At 42.9% G+C, this 26,856-nt stretch overlaps 2 protein-coding genes across 3 annotated transcripts; one reads left to right on the forward strand and one right to left on the reverse strand.

The window, feature by feature from the left end:
• On the forward strand, nt 1-19,203 carry GPR89B (G protein-coupled receptor 89B). Of its 2 annotated transcripts, none has more exons than XM_054270303.1 (14): nt 1-64; nt 2,573-2,632; nt 3,392-3,495; nt 5,031-5,137; nt 5,927-6,028; nt 8,801-8,921; nt 9,155-9,235; nt 12,469-12,578; nt 13,532-13,620; nt 13,953-14,045; nt 14,368-14,463; nt 15,042-15,131; nt 15,772-15,837; nt 16,573-19,203. In XM_054270303.1, the coding sequence occupies exons 1-14, from the start codon at nt 23-25 to the stop codon at nt 16,777-16,779; spliced, it is 1,368 nt and encodes a 455-aa protein (XP_054126278.1). In that variant the 5' UTR covers nt 1-22; the 3' UTR covers nt 16,780-19,203. The 2 variants fall into 2 exon arrangements, with proteins under 2 accessions (XP_054126278.1, XP_054126280.1); XM_054270305.1 differs by having other exon boundaries at nt 16,595-16,683.
• On the reverse strand, nt 18,354-25,244 carry PDZK1 (PDZ domain containing 1). The gene is made up of 8 exons (XM_054270302.1): nt 25,035-25,244; nt 24,119-24,359; nt 22,910-23,046; nt 21,529-21,724; nt 21,103-21,299; nt 20,431-20,625; nt 19,391-19,684; nt 18,354-18,434 (listed from the first exon to the last, which is right to left on the reverse strand). Exons 1-8 carry the CDS (start codon nt 25,242-25,244, stop codon nt 18,354-18,356), a joined length of 1,551 nt encoding a protein of 516 aa, XP_054126277.1.
• Between the last annotated feature and the right edge of the window lie 1,612 nt (nt 25,245-26,856).

Raw genomic sequence — 26,856 nt, forward strand, 5'->3', positions numbered from 1 at the left:
GCGGGCAGCGTTGGGCGCCGCCATGAGCTTCCTCATCGACTCCAGCATCATGTTCACCTCGCAGGTAGCCACCCCTTTCCCGCCGCTGCTGCGGCGCGGCGCCTCCGGCCGGGAGAAGGGCGAGGGAGCGGGGAGGTGCCGCCGTCACCGGGCTTCCCTCTCCCTGCGCCCGGTCCGTGCCTGGAGAGGCGCGAGGGCGGCGCCTGGGGGCGCGCGTGCGCAGCGCCCCGCGCGTGGGGCGCGCGGACCCTCAGGGGCGGCCGGGCTCGACCCAGCCCAGTGAAATTAAAACTTTATCCCTGCTTAAATTTAAATTTAAATTTAAACTTTAGCGGGAGAACCGAGCTCCGCTTAAGTTTAAATTTAAATTTCTCCAGTTAGGGCAGACAGGGAATTCACCTTGCTGGTCTGTGCCGAGTGCTCGGTTTGTTTCTGGTGCTTTTCACCAGGGCTGATCCCGGGCAGTTGGACCAGATGAAAATGCGTTCAAGGGATCGCAGAGGGATCTGGTTGAAGCTGCTGAGCTGGTGTGAAAGTTTGGTTCTGTGGTGATGAGGGATGAGCTGAGGAAAAGGAACCTTTGCCCTCTCAGCTGCAGGTGGTTGTCTTAGACAGACTTCAGTGCACAACCCTCATTCCTGACAATTTTCAGGACAGCTTTTGGCTGTTTCTTAGAAGAATAATGCCCTCTCATTTGATGATACTTTGATTTTTTGCTTACAACATGCTTTTTCACTCTTGGTGTCTTGAAGGGTTTGGGTTAGCGTTAGAGGATAGCTTTGGTATTGTTAACAGTTCATCCAGAACAAAAACTTCCACTTTTTTTTTTGCTTTGAGTTCTGAGCTCTAACTTATCTAACAGCTTTTCTTTCATTTCTGATGGCAGCTTTAAAACCTCTCATTACCTTCAACAGTACCAAAAGTTAGATGTTCAAATTGCTACATGTAATTGTTAAGTGCTCAAAATTTTGCTGAGTTTGCATGTCACATTCACCTGCAGTGTCTTAGAGTGTGAACTTTTACCAAAATGTCTTTCTTTGCTTTTGTACAGTCCCTAACAAAGGAGAGTCTAATCTTGTTTAGTTCTTGGTTATTATTGTACCTACTTATCTCTTCATCTTTTACTTATTTTTAAAAGTTTGTCTCTACCTTTTTCCTTCTTCCCACTGTTAAATGTGGAATTATTGATGCAGATCTCATTTGCTTATCACACTTATTTAGCTTATGACCCCTAGATAGGAGGCTTATAGAATATCTTTCCTTTTTGCTAGCAGCTGCTTTAAAGTCTGAAGTCCTCCTCAAACAAGTTTTGCCAGCTGTTACAAATCACTCATTCGACCTCATTCCTATTTCAGTTGTTCTTTCAGGGCAGCTCTGTTCGATGTTCTTGCCCAGCATTCCAGGTATTGCTTGTCTGTAAATCGTGTTGGTTTGTTACCTTTGCCACTGTGGCTGCTCCTGATGTGCAGGGAGGTAATGCACAACAGTTCCTTTGTTTTTGCCTTGGAATGTTTCTCATCATCATGGCAGGGTGGGCAGAAAGCTCTGGCCTTTTCCCTTTGCTCTGAGGAGGTACACTGACTTTATTCAGTGATATTTGACATATACTGAATTTTGTCTTTGCCTTGGACAAAGCTACTTCTGTAAAAAACACTGAGTATTTCCTGAATTCTCTTTTTGCTTGGGTTCTTTTAAATCATTACACTCCCTTTCGGTCTGATGAGGAGTAGATGGGACTGCCCATGGGAGGCCTGACAGCACAGTCCCCTTTTGCTGTCTGACAACAGGTAATTGCAATTTTGGCCACCTTGCTCAATTTGTATTTACTTCATTTAAGTCACCTGCAAAATAGCTGTGATATTAAGCTGATCCCTTCAGGAGTGTAAAGAAACTTTAACTAATTTTGTAATGTGCTTTAATGACCACTGAAATGCAAAGTGTAATTAGCTTTTTCTGCTTCTCCTGCCTTGTCCATGTGGCTTCCTGCAGCTCCAGGCTGTGGTTTGAGGCATTCAGCACTGCCTTTTCCCCACCTCAGAGATCCTTGTAGCATCTCTCACCCCTGTCAGACACTGACAATGTGTCAGTAACCAGATGTACTGTAAAGACCTCTACAAAAATTCACATGCACTTCTAGTCTAAAAGAAACAGCAGATGTTTTTATCAAATTTACTCATCCCTAGAAGATGTGTATTCAAGTGTTTGCTTTGCCTCCATTTCTGTATTTCCTGTAAAAAAACCCATAGGCTTTAATTCTGTAGATAACAAGAATCAAGAGTGCAAAGGATTCTGGCAGGCCAGGAACTGAGGAATTCTGAGAATTTAGGAGCACCAAAATCTGTTGTCTTGATTAGATCTTCCTTAAGGCCATAGTATTTTGTATCTGCTACATTTAGATATTTAAAACATTATTTTTTCCATGGTACCCTGGCAAGTTTTAATCTTTTGTGGATCTTGGGTGCTTTGGGTGAGCTCTTTTCCTTCCATTTGTTTTATTTGCAGTCAGCAGTGCAGTGGGTTTGAGTTTGGCAAGTTGCAGGATGCAAATGTTGATGCTTTGTCTCTTCTGCAGGTGCTGTTCTTTGGATTTGGATGGCTCTTCTTCATGAGAAAGCTCTTCAAGGATTATGAGGTGAGAAGGAGCCTTTTGTTACAAGTCTGTATCTTAAAAAAAAGAGTATCTTAAATACTCCTAATTATAGAAATGTTTTTAAAACTGCATTTAGCCTTATTCCTGTCTTTAATCCCTTTTATTTCATCTGCAGTTACTTTCTTTTTAATTTCCTCTCGTGCTTCTGTTTGAAAGACTGGATATTTGAGAAAATCAGTTCTTCTGTGGCCACTGAAAGTTTCCATACTGGCTACTGCTCAATAAAAAGAAATCTGCAGGAGATGCAGGGGTAAAAGGAAACTGAGGGAATTGTTTTGCCTTTTAAAGGTGGGTAAACCCACCTTATGTAAGGTGAAATTTTTGAGACAAAATCAAATCCAGTGATTAACTTTAAACTCAGTGAGATGTGTTAATTGCAGCTGAATTGGTTGTGAGGACTGGATGGGATAAAAATGCCATTCTCTTATCCATAGTGGAGTATCAGATTGTAGTCTAGGTCAGACATGGTTTAAATGCAAGCCAAATTCAGACCCTGACAGTTTTTCTGTTGTGGATTTTATTTTAAAATCTTAAAGTTAGTATCAAAGAGCTCTCGTAGTGTATGAGTTTGCCCTCTGTTTTCCCAGAGGCTTTTGGCAGATGAAGGGCTTGGTGCCTTTAAGCAAGAGACCCAGCTGTGGGCCATCCTACCTTGTGATTTGTTTTGTTATCTGAGGATATCAGGATGCCATTCCAGAAATGTGAGTGCCTGATGTCTCTGGGTTGTTCTCTGCTTTGCAGGTGCGACAGTATGTGGTCCAGGTGATCTTCTCTGTGACTTTTGCCTTCTCTTGTACCATGTTTGAGCTCATCATCTTTGAGATTTTGGGAGTGCTGAACAGCAGGTGAGTCTGGGAGCCCATTGGGGACTGGCCTGCCTTGTACTCTGCAGCATCTTCAGTGTAGCTTCTAAATTAATGGATTAGTCTTGGATTGGGGAAATCATGGAGAAAACTGTCAGCAGTTCAGTGAAGGTGTTTGTGCAGCAACATTTATTTATTTGACAGAACATGTCAAATAAATAGTAGCCATGAGCTTCCAATTTTCCATGCAATTGCTATTAACAATTGGTCTAGGTCCTTAGGGCAGGGCTTTCCTCTTTGATGTTCTCCATTTGTGAAGTTAAAAGAAATGATTTCTTTTATGGAAGTATTGTAACTCTTCAGATCATGCCAAGAGCACTTTTCAGATGCTAAAGACTACAGAATGTTTAAGCACTGGTTTTTCTTTGGTGGTCAGGGGTGTGAATAAGATGTGAAGCTAATTGTGGAGTGAAAGCCAGTCTAACAATACAGGATTTGTGAATCAAAGGTGAATCCTCCCTTGGCAATAGGATGAGGAGTTTTACATAAAGGGGATGTTAAAAACTGTCATCTTTGGAAGTCAGTAGGGAAAAGAAGATAGAACAATGACATGTAGAGGCTAAGTTGGGTTTCTTCTTATTCTGTCTCATACAAATATAAGAGAGCAGTCAAAGGGGTTGAAAGGCAAGAAGTACAGGACTGATGAAAGGTAATGTTAGTTCTGTATGTTATTAATACTTGGGGCTGGTAGCCAGAGGGATCACTGAGGAGAATGCTTTTGTGAGCTTCAGTAAAGGGCTGGACTTCAGTACAGATGAAAATGTTTGCTTCTCAATTAGTTAGGAAAAAGTGCCAAGGGTTCTTGTCATTTCTTCTTCCCTGAGGATAAGAGTTAATGTTGGGAATGGGGACATGTATTTTTCTGTTCAAGTAAAGTGAAAGTTCAGTTCAGCCAAGATGAATCTCACCTGCATTTGAGTACTCTAATTTGGTCAGAGGAGTATTCATCATGTTGGTCTATATATATATTTATAAAACCTTGCTTTGCAAAGTCTTGCAGATGAGACAGTTCACTCTGAAATGAAACATGCTGACTTATCAACATTAAATATTTTTAGTCTTTTCAATATGAATTAGCTCTTTTTTTTACTCAGCTGTTCATTAGAAAATTAATCACTGCTTATGCTTAGTTTTGATTTAGTGTTCAACTAGATGAGCAGTCAGTCACATGAATCATGCTGCAACTGGCATTAGTCACCATAGAAAATACAGTATTTGATAAAAGACCCAGTGTGGTTTTCTGGATAGTTATTTAGTTTTAAATACACATTCTTGACCTCTTTTATTTAAAAATAAAACCATGCAAAACCCCAAACCAAACAACTCCCTCTCTTCTACCCTAATAAAAATAAAAACCCAGATTATTCTATATGCTAAGCCAAAATTATTCATTGCTTGATGAGCCAAAATTATTCATTACTTGATGTAGTTGAAAATATTTCACTGACGTGCCATTTTCTTTGAGAAATTTGTTATATTATGACTTTGTGCTAATTGGTGTTTTGGCTTTATTTCAGCTCCCGATATTTTCATTGGAAGCTGAACCTGTGTGTCATTTTGCTCATCCTAATCTTCATGGTGCCCTTCTACATTGGTTACTTTGTTGTGAGCAATATCAGATTATGTGAGTACTTGGTTTGTGGCAGGGGAGCTGCTGATTTGAGACTAAAAATACAAATGAGAAATAATTTGGTTACTGTCCTTGAACCTCCCTTCTTGCCCTGGTTTTGTTCTGGCTAAATACCTTCTCTTTGGAACTTTCTGCTTTGTCATGAACCACTCATTGAACAGTCAGGAAATGCTTCACATGACCCCAGCAAATGCTCCTTTTCTTCACAAGTTTCAACAGAAAGTTGAGCACTTTGGAGTGATATTACTGGGATTTTTGTTCCTTTGCAGTTTTAAGCTTGCAGCCAAACTCTGCAACCCTTGGCAGGGCTGTGTTTTTCTGCTAGGGGGCAAAAGAAATGAGGCAGAGAAGCTCAATAAATCGCTTCTGAAGCAGAAAAGCTCAGTAAATTACTTTTGCTATTTTGTTTCTGCTCTCTGGATGAGGCCTCTTCCATGGGCTAATGGACACTTAACCCTTGAGTTGATACACATCACCCTTTCGTGTGAAGCTTAGGCACATAGGTTGGGAATATTAAATATGTAGCTTTGCCATGAAGATGGAATATTTAAGATTCACTTTCAACATCACACAAGGGAGAAGCAGTGAAATGTTCCCATGTGGACAGCAGAGCCTTGTGTGAGGTGAAGGGGTGCACACTGCAAGCTGTAGCTCTGTCAGGTGACGCCTGCTTTGGCCACCAGTTCTCAAAGTAGCATTTAGATCTATGTAGAAATGTTGCAAGCTATAAAAAGCCCTAAAGGAAGAGCCTGTTTTAAACATTCCCTTTCTCCTCTCCATTAGTGCACAGACAGAAATTGCTTTTTGCCTGTGTTGTGTGGCTGACATTCATGTATTTCTTCTGGAAGCTGGGAGATCCATTTCCTATCCTCAGCCCAAAACATGGTGAGTTTCATTTTCTTGCTGATTTTTTCCCTCCTGCAAATAGGCTTTGTTATTTCACTTTTATTTTGGAGTTGTTATTATCTCAGCTCTGCAGTTGGGACTATAAAGAAAGTTGTAGAAGGTAGTTCCTGGAACTGAGTGTCTGCTCTGCTTTGAAATCTGCAGTGTGAAGGTTGTGATAGAAATGGGTGGACACATCTGGATTATTTTCATTAGTTTTCCTTCAGTACCACAGGAAAACTTGAAGGAATTAAGTCCTAACTGAACCTAGACTATGTAAGGATGTGGTGTACTTTTAAGGACACAGAAATTTTATCTCCACAAAAAGTTGATCACAATTTTTATTCACCTACTTCTGTCTGTTATGGAGACCAAACCTAGTTTATTTAAGGAGCAGATCAACAACCAATCCTTAATCTGGCCTTTTTTCAGTCAGGTTTTTCTTTCTTGTGGCTGAAATCAGATGAGTTTAGCATGAGTGGCTGCCCAGTTGTGTCCAAAACACAGCAGTGTGCCTAAACTCCAGACTGTGGCCAGCAAGGGGCCTGGTAGTTGTGCTGGCTTCGGTACAGGTTCCTGCTGTGCCTGGGCCCAGAGGCTGTGCAGTTGCACAGGACTGGAGTGTGGCTTGGTAAATCCTGCTGGATCCAGAGCTGTTGTGTACAGAATTAGCTTGGGTGTCTCTGTTGTGGCCATGAGTATTTTCAGTGTGAGATGCTGTGTGCTCTTGGGCTAGTTTGGGTCCAGCAGAGCTGGCATGTGCCTGGCTGTGCTGAAGGATTGTAACACTGTTAGAACCAGACTGCTTGTCACTGGTGTTACCTGTGTAACTACACTGCCCTTCTATTTCCCCTGCACTGGAAAATTGTTTGGATCTTGTTCCCAACAGGTGAAATTCAGTCCATTTCATGGAAATTGGTCAATGTGTCTGTCTGCATACAAAATTCTCAGCTTAGTCTTTCTGTTCTGTGGGAAGCTGCTTGACTCTGTACTCACATGAGAAGTTGAGGGATACCAACTGGTGTAGGGTCTGTTCACTCTTTCATCTGTGATCCTAAAAGTTTCCTAAGAGAAAGTGTGTGTCTGTGTTTTGTAATTGTGTCCTTTGCCTCTGAAATCCAGCAGCTGGTGTACAGCACAGATGCCTCTGCCCAGTGTTCCATTGCCAAGAAAAGCTTGTATCCATTGAGAGCTGCAGAAGGTGCTTGAGTTGGCAGAATGTAACAATCCAGTGGAAACTTAGCCATGGGGTTTGGGTAATCCTCTTTAGGTCACCACAAGGTTCTGGGAGGCTGTGTAACACCTGCAGATTTCCAGAATGGGTAGTGGGGTGTTTTCTGTTTTTAATTGTACTTTACAGGGTGTGATGCCTCCACTTAAGAGTTCTACAGTGCCTTATCCTACCAGGTATGGACATGAGGTTAGAGCAAAGGATTCCACATGTTTGTTCCCTGCTGTATTGTTGGGGTGCTGCTGTGGGTTTCATCAGGGAGTGGTGACCCAGTTCAGGCAGGTGGGGATGGGGATGGCAGTGTCCTGCAGCTGAGAGGTGCACCATTGAGCAAGGGCTCCATTTCATGTAACTTATCCAACAAACCTGAGTTTGGGAGCTTGTAGAAGGAAGGTTATGCTTAATGACACACCAATATTCTAATAAAGCTCCTGCCTCTGTCTGAGTTGATGGAACATTCATTCACTTTATGTGTGAGCTTCATGGGGAAGCATTGCTCCAACCAGTGGGATGTCATGTCATTCTGAAGGCACCTCTGTTCTAACTGCTGCAGTCTGACAGTGTGTGGGGCAAAAGGCCAGTGTATTGTAGCACATTCTGTAGCTCCTGTAAATCTCTGTGCAGCTGCACATGACTGGGTGTCTCAGTTTCCCTTTGTGAAGTCTTTTTGCCTTGTTTTCATCATTCATTGCACTTCTCTGAAGCATGAAATGTGGTTTGGCGCTCAGCCATCTCAGCTTTGCAGTCGTGTAAGCTCTAAATGTGCTGTGTGTGGCAGCTGCTCTATAACCAGCTCCCTAAAAAGTGAGTGGTGTTTACTACACATGGCACTGTGTCCTGGGAAGGCAGGTTGAGGTCTGTGGTTAAGAACAAATGCAGTGCTTGGTGATGGTCACAGCACAGCCTTGAGGTTCATGTTGAATTACATGTTTTAGAGTCCACTTGGTGCTCAGGTAGAAGATCTTGGTGGTGGTCACCTCAACAACATGTTTGTGTCAGCCAGATAAACACTGAACAGCCAGGAGCAGCTTAAGCTTCCAAGCCCACTGTCCTACCAGCACAGCTTGTATCTGATCTGGAGGGGTGCTTCTCATGGGATTGGGGGTTCAGATGTTGTTAGCCCATTTTGCCAGGACCAGCTGGTTTGGTGATAATTGCAGAAGTGCCTTTCTGGAAGACACTCCTTTATAAGTGCCTGGTGGAAGATCTGGGTTCCCACCTCAGCAAATGGCAAACATATTTTATTAGTTTGGAACCAAAATATTGATATTTAGTCCTCTCCACATATCCATATAGCTGTCTTAAGTTTCTTCATAGCTGGAGTTCCCCATCCCTGTTTCTAAGCAGGGTAATGTGATTTCTGAGGGAGACTTCCTACCCCTTTCTCCTAGTCCCTGTCTGTCCTTCCTGTTACCTGGGGTCATTGCAGTGGGAAGGCAGTCAGATTAATTAAGCAGCTCTGTGTTATGTTAGGAAGGCACCAAGTGTGGAGCAGAGTGAAGAGAGCAAGGTTGCTGATGCCATGTTTTTCCCTCCCTCAGGAATCCTGTCTATAGAACAGCTCATCAGCCGTGTTGGTGTGATTGGGGTGACACTCATGGCTTTGCTGTCAGGATTTGGGGCTGTCAACTGTCCATACACTTACATGTCCTACTTTCTCAGGTAACTGCAGCCTTGTGAAATACTTGTCCAACTTTTTGAGATTATTTTTGCTTTTCCTGTGGTATTGTTTCAAGGTTTTTTGATACTTTGAATCTAGCTGTTATCATGTCTGCATGCTAGAACCATTTCCACTGCTGCTGCATATCCCCTTATACAGGTTTTTCTTTGCCTCATAGGTATGTACACATCTCTGAAATGGGGTGGCTGGCCTAACTGGGGTCTTTATTTTGCAGGAATGTGACAGATGCAGATATTCTGGCACTGGAGCGACGACTCCTTCAGACCATGGACATGATTGTTAGCAAGAAAAAAAGGTGAGGGGACAACGGTAGCACGAAATTATTTATCTCAAGGATTTGCAATCATAGTGGGATAAGATGGTTCTTGAAATCTGAATTGGGCTGAGCTGTGTGCTGTTTTGTTCTGGCCTGATACATGACTGTTTTAACACCAAGTAGTGCCCTTTGTGGCTGCAGTGGCACAGATTAGGCTTCCAAGACCGTTTGTAACTCTCTGCTGGCAGCATAACTGAGCTGTAGGATGGGCACCTTTCTCTCCTGCTGAGTCAGGGACCCTTAGGCCTCTGCAGCTCCTCTTACTCGTGGTTTCAGGACAGAAAGTGGTTTGTACATGTGGATCCTGGTTAAAGCTGCAGCAGGGTAGTGAGCTGGTGTGGACACAGCTATGTTCTTGCAAACAGCAAGGTTCACACTGGTAAGTTTTGCAGAATTGCAGTACATTGCTAATGTGGATATCCTGTAGTACATCAGAACTCTGCTGGCATTGGTTTGGCTTGTTCCCTGTCCCTCAAGCTAAAAAAACCCCTACTTTCAGCAACAATGTAATTTCATTTACACTGGAAAGATTTTTGTCTGCATATTTTATATCAATAGTACATATTTCATGTCTTGCTAGTAGTGCAGAATAAATCCAGTTACTGGAGTTACTTCAGAAGTTTGACTGTCTGACACAACAGTCTCCGAATTTTACTTTTGGTGCCTTAATGTTTCAATGGAACCTTTTAACGTGTGCAGGGCAGACGTTAAAAGGTTTTAGATAGCCTAACCTTGCCAAATTTATTACCATGTATAGATTTGCTGATGAGTATTAGCTCATGGAAGTGTAGTTAAAGCCTACACTTTATAGGAGTGTAGGCTTTATACTATACACTTTATAACTCCTAAAGGAGTTATAACCTCCTCCCCCTTTGAAAATGTTAAGTGGTGAACAACTGTTACCTCTGTATTGGTGGTCATGTATGAGATGGTAAGTAGTGAGAGAATTTAATTACTGAGGTTTAATTGATTTAATTGACTGGAAGCACTCTAAAAGAATGCCGCAGTTAAAAGATACTGTGTAGTGCTGTTTCTGACTCTGCCCTTTTGTTTTGTGCAGTGTTTTAGGATCTCTGGTCCAGGGAGAGTAGTGTTGGGGTAAAAGTCAGGATGGCAGAGGCTTGTAACTAACTAGCACATTGATGCCTCTAAGGCCAGGAAATCATCTGAATATGGCAACTTCCTAACCATTATGAATAGCCATGTATCAATCACCCAGGAATTATAATGAAACTCATGTATATGTTTAGAAAAAACCCAACAAAAAACACAAAACAATGTGCAAAACTATGTGGTCTCAGAACTGTGCAAGAAATAGCAGAAGCTTGAGTTCTGTAGATTCTTGTTCTCTTTTTTGCTTTGGCAGAGAGCAGTGGGCTTGCATGATTGGACTATTTGCTCATGTAAAGCCAAATTTAAAAGGTTAGATATGTATCAATCCAAATGCAATCAAGTAATTGGCAGAACAAATGGGAATAGCAATATTTTCCAGCTCAGGGTAAATGCTGCAGTTCCATAAATTGTCAGTGATGTGCTGGCCACCTTCTCAGTACTACTGATAGTTCAGAACTTATCAGTGAGCACCAAGAGTTGTAAGGCAATAGAACATAAAGCTTTTTGTTTTCTTTGCTGATGCTGACATTTCTTCTCATGCCAACCCTTATTCATGCTGGCTTTCTAGTCAGGAGGAGATAGCTGTGAAAGTTGTTTGTCCTGATGGTTTTTGCACAGGAATCACTTTTCTCTCCTTCCTGGGCACCATCAAGTAAAGCCTTATGGAAACTCACCTCTAAGGCTGTCAGATTCTTTATACTTGTTCTTGCAGGTGTGACATATCTAATCCTCAGGTTTGAAATGCCAGCATTCTGATGGCATTGCTTCATTTGTGTCATGTTAGAGCCAGATCAGCTGATGTGACACACAAATACCACACACTGTCATTACCAATCTACACACACAGAGTGTGTGGGGTTTGCCTGTGCATCCTTTCTGTGAGGTCTCCAGAACTCCTGTGTGGATACAGAGATCCCTGCCACCTCATAAAAGAAAATATTTGTCTTTATGTTTCACCTGGGTATTGCTGCATTTTTGCTGCAATGCTGTGGCTCATTTGGGATGGACCATGTGAATCTGTGTACTGTGAAGAAAGCAAGGATTAAAAATGCATTTCTTACATTTGGCAGCTATCAGAATTCTAATATCTCTGTTATTTGTAGTCTGTGGCCATATGTGCTTTTATCTGTATGTAGGATGCCCTAAGGGTGTTTCTTTTGCTGATGTCAAAGGAATGATGGAATGATTTTTAATTTTTTTTTTTATTACACTGCTCATCAACATCCTTGAAGAGGGCTCAGTGCCAAATGTAGCAATGCTGGAAGGAAGAAGGAGAAGAAAGGAACTAAACACCACAGAATCATGGATCATCCTGAGAATCCTGTGAATAGTTTTAGCTTAGGAATGGATAGCTTGCTCACAAATTTCAGTGGGGAGAAATGTGAGGGAAGGAGAGCAGAAGGCAGCAGTGCTGGTGGGGATTATGCTGTGGTGCACAAGGAAGTGTGAGGGATGATACACAGCTGCTGCTGCTGCTGGAGTGTTGGAATTACCTTCAGGAGTCACGTTCAGATGGCCTGCAGCATCCAGTGCTTCAGTCCAAGGATGGATTGGTGTGTTTGTGCTTCACAGCAGCTTGTCATGCAGCCCAGCAGTGAGTGACAGCATGCCAGAGTGCTCTGCACACCATCCACAGCTCATGGCTCCATGGAAAAGGTGATGTGCCCTGATAAAGAAGTGGTGTCCAAGGGGAGGCAGGAGCATGAGAAGTCTTCTAATTCCTGAGCTTGAGATAACACAGTCATGTGTTTGAGGAAAGGAAAGCAGCTGATCATATCACTGAGAAATCCATTTGAATTCTGAATGTTTAACTGGGTTTAAATCACTTTAGGGTTGAAACAGGATCCTGAGTGGAAGCCTTGGGAAGTGGCTCATTGAATCTCACTTGATTAGATCTGGGCTCTACTCCAGAGCTAATCAGGATAATTTTATGTAGCAGGATTGGTGTTTAGAGGAAGAAAAAAAGGGTCATCTATTTTTGGTGAATTTAGTTTAACAGCATCTTCTAAGAAACTGGTGGATTTTTTTTTCTTTTTTCTTGTTTTGATTTTTCATAAAAATATTATATTCCTAAGGACTTGTGTTTTCTGTTCTTTCAGGATAGCAGTGGCTCACAGGACAATGTTCCAGAGAGGAGAAGTGCATAACAGACCCACTGGCTTCTGGGGAATGATAAAAAGTGTTACAACATCTGTTCCTGGCAGTGAAAGTATCCTTCATCTGCATGCTGGCACCTGCTTTGGGAGGTGCATCCAGCTTGCTTTGTTTTGAGAGGTAGGATGTTAGCTGGGACAGTCACAAAGCATTTGTGTTTCAACACATTTCAAGCCTGATGTCTCCTGGGAAGTTTGTTCTTTAGCACTCTCTGACCTTTTGCCCAGGCCTGGGGCACAGTTTTACTGTGACACAGGCAGAAGTTTTATGTTTCTGCCCTGCTCTATAAATGTTCTGTTGCATCACCATGGGTGAGGTGTACAGCAGATCAGGGACACTTGCTGTGCACACTTACCAGAGATTCATAGAATGGTTTGGGTTAGAAGGGACCTTAAAGATCATCCAGTTCCCTGTAGAAGGAATCTCTTGGGAATGACTCTCTCTCTCTCTAACAGAGTTGCTTACCAATGATTTCTGTCAGACCACTTGAAGTGCATTTTTGCATATTTGAGGCTGAGGACTCTTCTTCCTCTCCTTTCACACTAGCTGCTAAAATCAGAGTTTGGCTATTTGACAGACTATTCATAGTAATCACTAATCTCTTGCAGCAGTTACTCAGCAGTTTTGTTTATGAAGGTGATCTGAGATGACAGACTGTGAGATGCACTTTCATGGCAAGGGACACTGGTCAAAGTGGAGCAGCAGTTTTTGAGAGCTCTGGTTCTAATCTGTGATGAGTTTCCCAGGCAAAGAAAGAGAGTTTATTGCACAACTGCCTGAATACTGTGACCTGCCCACCTCCTTAAACTGGAGTGGTGTGCATCAGGTTCATCCTTGAGATTTCTTTCCTGCTGTTTTAATGAGGACCATGAAGTCTGAATTACAAAGCTGATCTGGGTGTAAGAAGAGACCAAACCATTAGATGTGACCCTAGAGCTGAAGGGAGGGAATGTTTTCTCAATGAAGAATTCATGATGTGTTCTAGCCTTGACTATGTTGGTTTGCCAGATCTGTCCCTTATCCAGCAAGAAGTGGATGCCCTGGAAGAATTGAGTCGGCAGCTTTTCCTGGAAACTGCTGACTTGCATGCAACAAAGGTACACAGCAAATAACTGTGGTGTTATTTGGTGTTATAACTGTGGCCCAAATGGTGAAATGTTGTAATGCAGTGGAGTGAGGATCTGTTCTTTAACTTTGGAGCTAGATGACAGATCAGATCCATCCCTGAGTCTGCCCCATGGCCCTACAACTATTTACAGGCTTATGAATGAACACTTAGGAGTTCAGAGACATTTGAATTGAAATATGTAGAGAGATTGGGCTGTGTTTGCTACTGTTGGTGCTCCACTACAATTTTATGTTGTGGGTGATTGTGAAAATGACATCTTTTTTAATGTTCTGCTTCTTCTCCCTTATTTTGTATTTCCAGGAGAGAATAGAGTATTCCAAAACTTTCCAGGGAAAATACTTTAACTTCTTGGGTTATTTTTTCTCCATCTATTGTGTCTGGAAAATCTTCATGGTATGTAAATGTTTTTTTTTTCATGGCTGCATGCAAATATACCCTGCATAGATTATGCTATGCATGCAGTTCATTAAGTAATGCTCTAGTTTCTTTAAAATCCAGAAATTCTGAAAGAAACTGGCCCTTGATTGAAATAAAGCTCTGGATCTGGCTTTTTCTATACAGCATTGCACCAGTAATTCTTACATGGATGTGTTTTGTGCTGCCTTTGGCAATCTGACCACCCCCTGCCTTTTCTTGGTGGTACAATGAGCCTCACCTGTGAGAGTGAGAAATGCTTTTGCCTTTTTGCTTGAATGTAAATCCATCTCTCTTGCAGGCAACCATCAATATTGTATTTGACCGTGTGGGGAAGACTGATCCAGTCACAAGAGGAATTGAGATCACTGTGAATTACCTGGGAATCCAGTTTGATGTGAGTCTTTATTAATTCTTGCATCCTTTTCAGCAATTCATATCTTATCTAAATAAAATCAGCCTGCTGCTAGGGAGAAAGTGATAGACCCTGAGAATGTGGCTTTGGCTTTTGACTTATTGAGGAGGAAAGGAAAATGCACCATGGATGTTGCTTTCACACTGATTTTATGCTGAGATGGGGTTGTGGTCTTGTCAGGGAGGCAGCGATTTGGGTTTTTTTGTTTTGGAGAAATAGAAGCACTTTAGACAATCTGCTTAGATCAATACATTCAGCTCCAGAGTAATTTTGATTTTTTTATGCAAATAGTTGTTCTGTCGTTTACACAATCTATGAAAATGGGGTTTAGTTTATACCAATGTGATTGGTATAAACTAAATCTCCTTCTCTTGTGTTTAGAGTAAACAGTTGCTAATACATTTGTGAAAATGTATGTTATATAAACCTTGTCTACAATAGATATCTGTACAATTAGGAGAGACAAAGACCCTGAAAAATCTGAAAAATTGGCAGCTATACTAGGTGGTGTAAATGAAGTTAGTGTTAAAGTTTTAACTGTGTTCTTTTTATTGATACAGGTAAAATTCTGGTCTCAGCACATTTCCTTTATCCTTGTTGGAATAATCATTGTTACCTCTATTAGAGGATTGTTAATCACACTTACAAAGGTAAGAACCAGGACTCTTAAGTGGTTTTACACAGAGAAATTCATTATCAGATCTTTTACTTTTGATGGAACAAGTACTGTAAAAATACATATTTCAGTGTTTAAATATCTGAATAGAAATTCTTGCAGAGGGAGGAAGGTAGGAAGAATACTTTTTGCAGGATATTTCCCCTGTCTCTGTCAGGAAGGCATCTAGATGTTAAATAAGATGTTAAATGTAAGCAAGGATTCAAAATGCTGCTGTAGCCAAGGCTTATTAGTAAGGTTGATGAGATGGTGATTAAAAGCATTTGCATTACTTAATTTAAGCTGCTGGTGGGACTGAAAGGCTCTGAAAGGTAGACTGAAAGGACTTGACCTGGCCTTTGGTACCTATGCTTAGACTTCTCTGTATTGTTCTGTGATTTTTAACACAAGGTGCAGCTGGCTGGGGAAGATTGATGCAGACTAGGGTTTATGAAAATTTATGAAAGTTTGAGGTTTATGAGAGTAGTTTGCAGGTAGCCCTCTAGAATGTATGGTTTTGATGGGGTATTTTGAGATGAAAAGGTATTGAACAATGTGTACCTTTCACTCTGTCCTAAGGCACATCAGACTTACCTAACTGCTTATTTCCAATGTTTTTGGGTTTTTTCCCCTAGTTCTTCTATGCCATTTCCAGCAGCAAGTCTTCCAACGTTATTGTTCTGCTGTTGGCACAGATAATGGTGAGTATGGAGAACGGTGGGCACACCCACGTTCATTTCTGCATGCACACCTCATGTGTGCCTAAACACACGGCAGCATCTCTGTGTGCTGCCCTGTCAGCCCCAGAGCCCAAGGCAGTTATTGGAATATGAATCCCAATGTTACCAGTTAGATTGTGCCTGGGCCAGTCTGACCCTCAGTGCTGAGCCAAAGGCAGCAACTGTGGTGTAAATCACCCCAGAGATACCTTTGGCTTGCTGGAGATTGCTGCTGGGCACTGAACAAGTCCAGGCTTGTTAGGAACTCCATTTATCTCAGGAGAGCTTCAGGCAATGGTGAAGAGAAAGGAGATGGATTCTGCTGGAGGGTTTAAATCCAGAGGTTTATTCCATGGTTACAGAGGTCTGAACGTGAGCAACTGCTCCAACAGAATTCCGACTGCATGGCCTGATCACCTTTTTAAGCTCCCGGGGACAGGGGAAGGGGAGGGAACAGGTGAGAGGGGCAGGGCCTCAGGGGGGGATGACACCTAGACAGGCCAATGACCCCCGGGCATAGGGGCATCTTTTGAACTTGACCAACCACACGACGCCTTGCTGGAATGTTAAACCTGATTGACAGGACTCACTCAGCAAGGGGGCGAGGGCAAAGGGAGAGAGGTATAGGCACACCTGGGAAGGGACCCGGAAGTCTAAAATGGGACATTACAGCGCACTGCAACAGGCAGTGACTGCTGTCCCTGCTTTGGCTTGCAGGGAATGTACTTTGTGTCCTCAGTGCTGCTGATCCGCATGAGCATGCCGCCGGAATACCGCACCATCATCACGGAGGTCCTGGGAGAGCTCCAGTTCAACTTCTACCACCGCTGGTTCGATGTGATATTCCTAGTTAGTGCCCTCTCCAGCATCCTCTTCCTCTATTTAGCACACAAACAAGCCCCAGAAAAGCATATGGCCCTCTGAGGCACAACTGCAGCCATGCACTGCTCCCTGTCCCGTCAGCTGCGCTGCTGCAGCTCCTGTGGGTTGCACAACTTGGAGAGACAGGACTGCTCTGTGTGTTCTGGCTCCTTGAACCTCCACACGTGTCATCATCAGGCTCTGTGGCTCGTTTTTTTCAGTGCCACAGCTGGAAGGGATGGGGGTGTGTGTGTTAAACTTGAAACAGGTAATTGCCAGGCAATAAAAGCAATGCTGGATACACCACTGTCCGGGGGCATCAGAGCTTGTGTGGTAGGCTGGCTGAGGGAACACCTCCTGCTGTTGCAACATCATATTCACAGAAGGCACCGAGAAATGTGATTTTTCTTTTGAAAATCAACTTATAATTGGGATTTGGAGGACAGCAATTCTGGAATTGAATGTTTGAGTCTGTGGAATTAAATAAGCTTTTGTAATATGTGAGTATCACAGTTGTTTTTTGTCAGTCCCAAAGATTTGGCTGGATTTGAGCCAGAAGGTGGTTGGGATTTGCAATTCCAGCAGGAGTGGAGTGGAGAGAACTCTATTTCTGTATGCAGAAATGATACTGTGTGTATCACTATTACCTACTGTCCTTAGGAACTGGAGATTTGCTTTCTCTTACTGAGTGTCAGCTTTCTTTTCTCTCTCTGCAAAAGTGGAACTGAGGTTTTGGGTTCCTCTTTGGTAGAGTTCAGTGTTGAGTTGAAGACCACTGCCATGCCTTGTTTACATTGTATGTTAGGAATTTTATTTTTGTGACTTAAACTTTTAGGTTCTCATTGCCACTTTCTCAGGCTTTGTTTCATAATTGTTCTGGAACATAAATTGTAGGTGGTAAGAGTAAGATTTGGAGGGGGGGAAAATAACCACTCTAAACAATTTATTTTTCTGTATTGTCTTTGGTGTACAGCAAGGAAGCAAAGTGCACAGCAGCAGCATTACAGAACCATTTGTGTCACAACATGGTGGTGACTTGGGGTTAGACAAATGTGCATGACTGAATTACATCCACAGCTGTATGCAGAGGAGACTAAATAGTGATTAAACATCTGGAGTTGTGAATTACAAAGTTAGCTTAATGTTTGAAGGAAGTTTCTGCAATGTTAGCAGGAAGAAGGATCATAATGCCATTTCAGAGCAGCTGTACTGCTGTAAGCAAAGATGCCACAGAGATTGAGGTGATGGCCTTGGAGAGCTCCTTTTCCTGGGAAATGGGCAGAAATCAATTGCTCTTTATTAAGAGCTTATCCATAACAGCCTAAGATGCTTACAAATCTATAAAACATTTCCAGCTCCTGCTGCAGGACATTAATTATAAAGTTGCAGTTCTTTAGGCCTTTTCAGAAGTGAGTGCCCATTCCACAAGGCAGAAATTGTGCCAGTGGAGCACAACTGCAGGGTGTTAAATGGATGCAGGTTACACTGAAGTGTTGATTGCAGCAAGGCTTTGCAGTCTTTTATGGTTCTGGTACTCCTTGGAACAGCCAAGTTCTGAGAGGTGGAATAGCAAAGAAGAACTGAAGAAAAGATTTGGCAGGTTTCTTTTTTGTTGTTCTTGGCATAGTTTTGTCTCTTCACAACTTTGTGTCATCACTGTTGTCGCTGTCAGCTCTTGTGGAGGCTGCTGATTGGGAGGAGGAGGAGGATGAGTCTGCCTGCAGAGGAGTAACAAAGATGTTGTGATTATTTTCAGTTTGTAAACATGTTTGATAGTCTGCACTGTTGCAGACTCCTGTTTTCATCTGCACTAATCACACACTTGTTTAGATGACAGAATGAACCAACAAATAGCATTTTTATTGTTGAAGGGTTTTTTTGTTTAAGTACATTTTCAGATAATTTTGTTCAATAGAGGGTTTTTGTTGTTGAATTCCCGTATCTGCACAATTTGAACACAAAAGTAGTGCTGACTTCTGCAAAATGCAGCTTGGGTACTAAGACATTCTTGAAAAAACTTGCAGGCAAGGCTCATGAAAAATAAATAGGAAGCACTGTTGGTCTTACCTGGTCTGTCTCTCTTGCATGATCAGATAATAAGCATTTTAATATTTAAGGCTGACCAGAGAGGGTTTAAACTGTTTCAAGAAGTCACACCTCACTTTTCTGACTTTAGTCATGCTTTGGATTCTTTCTAGTGTAAAATAACTTCAAATCAGCACATTGCCTAGAAAATGTCATAACCCGTTACTTGGTGCTGCTTCTCCAAAGGGATCCATTTTGAAATATTTCATGTGGTTTTCACAAACGTTGCTTATGTTTTCTGTTTAAGCACTGTTTCTGTTTTATTTAAGCACTTTCCCCTCCACTTCCACAATTGTATTTCCTGTTCCCCATCATTGGGTTTTCTGTATTTGGATTATCTTGTTCCATAAAATCTCTTGTATGTGCACTGTTTGTGTGTTTTAATCTTGCATTAAAGATACTCATCTGTATTACTTGTGGGAAAAGAAGACTTGTTGTGATAATTAACAGCTTTCCTTTTAATAACTTGCAAAAATTCAGGCTCAAGTTAACAATTCTAGGTCTGGAAAACTTACTACCTGAAAAAAAAGAGTGTTTTTTCTATCCCCTGTGTGATCCCTCAGCATCTGCCTAACGCAGGATTACTCACCCTTTCCCTTGGCTCAGGTGAGTTCCTCTCTGGCTCTGCTGGATGGTTTTCTGTGTGAGCAGGAGGCTCAGGAGTGTCTGACTCTGCCATGGAGGCTGTGATGGGAATGTTTTGGCCTTGGAAGTACCTGTAAGCATCTTTGCTGCACACCAGCAGTGTCAGTCTGTCCCCAGTGCTCTGGATCCTTGCCACCACCTTGTCATAGGATTCCTTGGTCACGTTCACTCCGTTCACTTCCACCAGGAAATCGTTGTTTTCCACACCTGCTCTGCCAGCTGCTCCCTGGCTTTGTACCTGCAGGGGGGAGTGCAAAGCAGGGTCTGGCAGGAAGCTTGGAAAGATGCATGAACAGGTGAGTTACTGCTTTCCATAGAGCATGCTGAAATAGGCGTGGGGATGGAGAGATTGGGGATGGGCGATGGGCCCAGACATAATAAACATGGAGCCCATCAGTTTGAGATTTTAAGATGTTTCTTGATCTTGATCAACTTACATTATAGGAATGTGGCATGGTAGGACCATGAAAAACTGTTTTCTAACTATTTGGAGGTCTCTGTTCAATAACTTCAAACATTCACAAGTCCCTTAGTAATGAGTGGAACCTCTCCTCTCAAGAAAGCTGGAATTACAGGTGTAATTTGGGACAGAAGGAGTTTGGTTTTTACCAGCTGTGGAATTCAGAGAAGGTGGGTAGAATTAGGGCAAAGACTTCTCTTCTATGATGAAGCTGTTCTACAGTGAAAACCAATTCTGTCTAAAATACTAATTTTAGTGTGCCAGACTCATGAATGAAAGCAGCAATTATGCAAAAGCAGAACTCTCCTTCCCTGTAGGTGTCTAACAATAAGAAGGAATGTGTCCTGTGCTCATTTTTTATCTTAGGCCAACAATGTTAGTCTGACTTAAACAATTCTAGCTCTGATCAGAGGACATTGGGAAGGAGATTTTTGTGGCTTTTCTTGCATTTGTTTGCAGGATGGAGGGGAGGAAGCTGCCCAACAGATTGCTTGAGCTTCTTGCTCCCCGTTCTTCATTAGTACCTCAGTGATGAACAATCCAGGTTTGTTCTTGATCATGTTTAAACTGAAGCCAAATCCATTCGGTCCTTTCACCATCTTGCAGATCCTTGGCTTGTGGTTCACTTTCTGCTCAGTGTGCAACTCCATTCTTTCCTCCATTTTAGCTGGGATTGAGTCCTGTGCTTTGTAGTAGTATGAGAAAGGGGAAATCTGAGCCTGAAAAAAGTGACAAAATTACATTAAAATAAAAATCTCTGTTGTGAAATCGGTTTCAGGCTCTCATGCTCAATGTATTTTGTTTGAAACTTTGTTAATGACTCAGACTTTAGCTGCAGTGAAGAATTCTTCCCTCTTCTGATTGGATAACTACAGTGTTGATCTATGTGAGAAGGGAAATTTGTTATTTATAAATGGTTACACAGTCATGTAGCTCTGAATTTGATGTCTTAACAGCAAACCTTAAGTTTTCTTGTGATGTGTTTGAATTTAGAATTGTTGCAATAGTGTCTATAAAAATCAGGAAGAGGCCAAAGATTTGGGTGTTAAGTGACTTGCTGTACCAGTGTAAGTGGAGTTGCTGGCATACAGGTGTCTCTTAGACATTTCCTGCGAGTTGAAATAATGTCAGAGCAGATTTTGGCTGTTTGATTGTGATAAATTACCAATTCCTAGCAGTGGTCTGCATTTTCTTACCAGTTTGTACATGCTGTCAGTTTCCTTATCCACCACCAGCAGGGAGGTTCTTTCCTCAGACTGCTTTATTTTTCCCACCACGCTTTCGTGATCCAGCCCATCCACTCGCTCGCCATTGACAGCCACTAGGATGTCATTGTCCTTCAGACCTGCCATGGCTGCTGGGCTTCCAGAACTAACATCTTTGATTACGTGGTCTGAGATAAGAAGGGGAGAAAGATTGCTGTGAAGGCAGAGCTGGGTGAGTTTTAAAGACATAAAAAAGCGTGGCAAATGTAAATTAATTGCACTTTGAGTTGAGGATGTTTTCCCTGAGGATTTCTCTTAGATGGCCAGCAAAAGCCAAAGAGAATGATGGCTGCAAACATCATATAGGAAGAATTGGTACAGCAAATGCCATGGCCTGTGTGTTAACTTGGATCTTACCACCAGTATTTTGTTCCAGCCGTAGATAAAATCCATAACCGCTTTTTCCTTTCTGCATCTCAATAAGTCGTGGTTTGAGGGGAAGCAACCTTAGGCTGGCGCTCTCTTTGCTCAGTGCCATCCTCTGGCTTGTGAAATAGCGGTCTGTTTCTTCATTTGAAAGTAGAAACATAACATGATTTTCAGACTTCTTTACCTGTGACAGCACATGCACAGTCTCAGATGTCACCCTTTCAACAGCACGTGGGAATTGGGGATATTTGGTCACTGGTGCACTGGTACACAGCAGAGTCTGGGTGCTGTTAGTCCAGGCTATACACTGATTGTTCTTTTCCCCCCTTACAGTCAGAAATCTGGACCATGACAATATCAAGGGCGTGTAATGAATGGGGAAATTTTCCATATTTCATACTGTGTTCCTGACCTGTAGGGAGTTACCTGTGGAGGGCCAGGGAGTGGCATACAATATTGTAGAATCCAGGGAGCCTGAGTAGAGAGTGTTTGGCTATTCTAGGTGTGGAACTCTCTGATATAGACTTACTGTGCCATCTATACCACTATTTTAGATTACAGTGACACAAGTCAAGTTTCTGTCACTCTTAATCCTCTCCTGTCTCCCTGTATTACTGATATTACTGATCCTGAGGTGAGTTTTTTCCCTGTCCAGCCTCTCCAAGCCTGTCTTTCTCTTAGTCCTTTCTACTCTAATGGGTGCTCTTTTTACTCCTCCTAACCATTGTCACTGTGCTGCTGGTTCTTTATCTCAGAGAAACCCAGGTGTTGCACGATTCCATAGTTAGCCCTGTGCCCTGAATGCTGCTGGAATGCTGGAGTCTCGTGGCTCTCTGAAATCTCTTCAGCCCCAGCTGCGTTTCAGCAGTGCCAGCAGCGGAAAGCTGGAAGCCTCATTAGCATTGTTCTTTGCAGCCAATTAGTGAAATTACTTGCACAGTAAATTTCATGAGTTTTGGACTTCACAGGAGAAAGGGGACTACTGTGTAAAATCATGGAATCTTCCCTGTATCATCAGAGGCTTCTTTCTTCCTGCCCTGGAAACCACATTTGGTGACTTGCTCTCCTGCCATTAGCAGCATTTCCAGGACTTCTAGGGAATAGATTTATTGAATAGGGTTCCTGGCAGCAGTGTACTTGTGCTATTGAGAATCCTTTGGCTTGTCTTGATGGCAGTGCTCATTGAGAGGCAGCTCAAGAGGCTGCTTGATAACAGGGCCAGCGCAGAGGGCTACGCTGATGTGCTGGTGCTGCGTGAACAGCAGCTCCCAAGATTTACTGTCAAGTGCTTAAATCAGCCAGCCTGGCCTCCTCAGTAACCCTGATAGGTTGCTGTGAAAGTAGGCCGGAACAGAAGGTAAATCAATACCTTTTCCACCACTTCCTCATGGGTGTCATTTTCCACATTTTTCCCATTGATTTCAATCAGGCGATCGTTATTTTGGACACCAGCCTTTGCAGCTGCTCCTTGTGATGAAAGCTCTACTATGAACAGCCCCTTCTGTCCTAAAATAAATGAAAACTCATTACACAGGGTAAGTCACTGCAACAGGCCTGAAGGTAGCAGTTAAGGAAAGTCAGCACTGATGTCCTCAGAGATTCTTGGCCCCTGCTTGCATGCAGAATACAGGGGCACCACAAACCTTCCACACAGACTCTCCTCTGTCTCTTACGCTGGCCTGGAAAATCCTTTCTGCGGTGGAGGGAGATGTTTGTTCACTATCTGCAGCTCAAAATGGTGTTAATTTCTCTACCAGGATTGCAAAGTGGCTGATTAACATAGCTGAAAGGGATTTGATTCCTATTCCCTCCCCCACCCTCCTCTCCCCCCATCATTTTGAAGAGAGAAGCTGCTTTTATGTTATTTTATACATTTAATAATTTCCTGTGTTTGGAAGCCTTCTATGTTTGGTCCTTCAATTATATTGTGTTCCAAAATACCCTTTAGAGGGCTCTTTGGAGGTGGTGCTTTCCAGAAGACCTCCCTCTTCCGTTGACTGGCCTTGGAAAAAAGGCATATATGGAAAAGGTTCAAAATCCTTTTCTTTCTAAATGAATTAACTGAGAAATCAGGGAAAGTGTTTATTACAGCTGTCTAGAACCTCATGTGCTAATTCCTGAGGTGATTTTAGGAATGGAACAGGACTTAACATAGCACATTGAGTGTGTATCTAGTGTTGGAGCAGGGACTGTGAATTTGGTTTTGTTCAGTGGGCTTAAGTAACAAGCAGAAAATAGCTTATTATTTTTCTCTCTTTTTTTTTTTTTTTCCATCTGTTTTCCACTCCATGAGAAGCATGGTCCTCAGAAAACCTTGCACTGTATATGCTATATAGAAATGTTCTGGAGATGGATCTGAACTCATCCTGCTACTTCTCACTTCCTTTCTGTTAGCAAGAGCAGTTTGTGTGTCCCCACTAACTCCCATGTGTTAACTGTGGCTGCCTCTGTCCCTGCAGCCAAATATACACATATTTATAGTTATAGACATAAACTATATTTATAGATATAAACTATCTTTATATTTATAATATTTCTATTTGTATGGATCTCTAGTTTGTTCTCTGCAGGCTCTCACCTTCTGTGCTTTTCAGGGAGAAGCCGTAACCTGTCTCCTCCTTCACCAGGTAGCAGAGCCGGGGCTGTGGAGCTGCAGTGGCTGTGGATGGTGGGCACTGCTGCTCCTGCTGCTGGCCTGGGGATGCCTTTTGACCCAGCCCTTCCAAGTTCACTCCCTCCTTTTGTGCCTTTTCATAGGATGCATCATCCAGGACAAGGAGCACCACGGAATTCCCGCTGTTCCTGACCATCTCCACCACCTGTGATGGACAAGGGGAAAAATGGAAGCAGGCACTGGAGTTATGGAGCTAAAAGCTTTCCCCAGGAAAAGCTGCACTGTCCACTGCCTTTGTTGTCTCACCCCCTGTTCATGCACTGGGGAGATGTCACCATGATCTTTCCTGAAAAACCCTCTTTGCCCAGGATTTTCTCCTGGGAAGCTGAGAAGCTTCAGAGAGGAATGAAAACCATAATTATCTGATTGCTGCCTCTGTGTTTGCTGCTTTGGAATGTGGCTTGGACATTGTTGACCAACAGATGAATGTTTGATTGGTTCCATGTGAATTGTTTTTTATTCATGGCCAATCACAGTCCAGCTGTGTGGGACTCTGAGGAGTCAGGCAGGAACTTTCATTATTATCTTGTTAAGCCTGCTGATGTATCCTTTCTCTATCTTTAGTACAGTTTTAGTATAGCATTCTATAATATGATATGATAATTTAATATATCACCCTTCTGAGAACTTGGAGTCAGATTCTCACCTCTCTCCTCATCGTGGGGACCCTCACAAACACCACAGGGAGGCATCCCAAAGGCATCCCACGCCCGTGGTGGGTAACGAATGATGCAGGGGGATAACAACTGGCAGAAGCAGCTTCCCACAGCAGCTGTGGGCCTGGGGCACGGTGTGGGTCCCAGAGTGGGCAGGTTTGTACCTGTGCATGCTCCTCCTTGTCCACGAAGGCGCCGTTGACCCTGAGCACCCTGTCTCCATCCTGCAGGCCAGCCCTGTCGGCCGGGCTGCCGCACTCCACGTTGCGGATGATGTGTCCTGCCGTGTCCTGCTCGACCCGCAGGAAGAACCCGTACTTCTGCTGGGGCTGCTTGCTCACTGTGCACTCTCTGGGCTGCAGAGCCAAAGCCATCTCTGCCAGACAGGATGGAGAAAACACCTGTGAGTATGAAGAGGAAGCTTACCTGGGGTATATTCCCTCTAATTACGTGTCGACAGGGTTCGCTTCAGAATTCTTGGGGTGGATTTTTTTGGTGTGGAGGTTGTTTTTTGTTTGTTTGTTTGTGGCTTTGTTTGGTTGTGGGTTGTTTTTTTTTTTTTTTTTTTTTGGTTTTTTGGCCCAAGGAAATCTTCCAGCTGTGCAAAGCTGAATTTAGTTAACAAGGCTATCAAGAAGAAACCAAACCCATTTCCATGACCCTCCTTGCTTTTTTTTTTTTTGTCCCTGTATCTCAAATGAAGTTAAGCCAAATGCAGAATTGAAATTAAAAAAGTCTGCCTGTGAAAACATAGTAAGGATTGTGGAAAGGGTATAATACCAGGATTAAGCTTTACAGAGGAAATAAAGTTTTGGGAAAACGGATTTCAAGTGGAGGAAAGGGATATTTCCCCTGCCTTTGACACTTGGGGGAACTCATGTGGGTACTGTCCCCAGTTTTGATCTCCCCAAGTAATTGCCATATTTGAGCTAGTTAGCAGAGGGAATTTTGGTTCTAAAACACTTATTTAAGGAGGCTGAGAGAGCTGGATTTGTTCTGTCTTGGGAAGAGAAAGTAAAGGGAAAATCTTATTGATATTTTCCCACTGCCCAACTGGATTGTGTGGAGAACACAGCCACACTCTTGTTGGAAATTAACAGTGGGAGGATGAGAGAGAACAGACACAGGCTGCAGCACAGCAAGGGAAATTGCAACCAGACATCCATAAGGACAGCTTCTCCTCTTGGGGGCAGTCAGATATGCCTAGATTGCCCAGAGAAGCTGTGAAATCTCTGTCCTTGGAGATTGGGCCCTGAGCAACCTGGTGTAAGCTGGCCCTGTTTTCTATGGGGCATTGCACCAGGCAACTTCTGAAAGTCCCTTCCTGCCTAAACTGCTCTGGGATGTAAAGAAACTCTGGTTTGGGAGAAACTTGCCATGCAGGAATAGCACAGATGGAAGGTAAATAACAGGTGGGACCAGAGAACATCTCCCAGGACACTGTCCTGCCAGAGATCCATGAAGACAGAGGAATGACACAAATGAAGACAAATTCCTCCAGTTGGAAAATCCAGGTAATTAGCAACCTTGGTTATTATTTTACTGGAAAGACCTTTTTTTTTTTTTTTTTCCCCTGACAGAAGTCAGCTCTTTAGCTCTGCTGGCAGTCAAATCCTTCTGAGAGAGCAGCTCAGTGCAGAGCCACGCTGTGGCTGCCCATGGTGCAGGCTCTTTGCTGTGGGGGTGAAGCTGCCCTGTTGGTGTTACTTGGGCAGCACCCGGCACCTCATGGATGTGTGGGGTGAGTTTGGCACAGATGCCACTGGAGCTGGGGAATACAGGGATTTCAGCTGCAAGGATGTGCAGCCTGCAGATGATGCACTTGTTCTCCATGGTCAGGTGCCTTGAGCATTTTTGGGTCTCTGTGTATTGCACTGACATTAACTAATAAAGGGATGAACTTTCCTGTTATTTGAACATGGTTTAGAACACATCAGACTGTATCAATTGCAAGTACAATTCAAAGCAGCTTTTCCTGACAAACAC

The sequence above is a fragment of the Melozone crissalis genome, unplaced genomic scaffold, assembly GCF_028551555.1.
Source record: "Melozone crissalis strain CALT ecotype California unplaced genomic scaffold, PUWL_Pcris_2 ptg000009l_1, whole genome shotgun sequence".
Classification (NCBI taxonomy): Eukaryota; Metazoa; Chordata; class Aves; order Passeriformes; family Passerellidae; genus Melozone; species Melozone crissalis.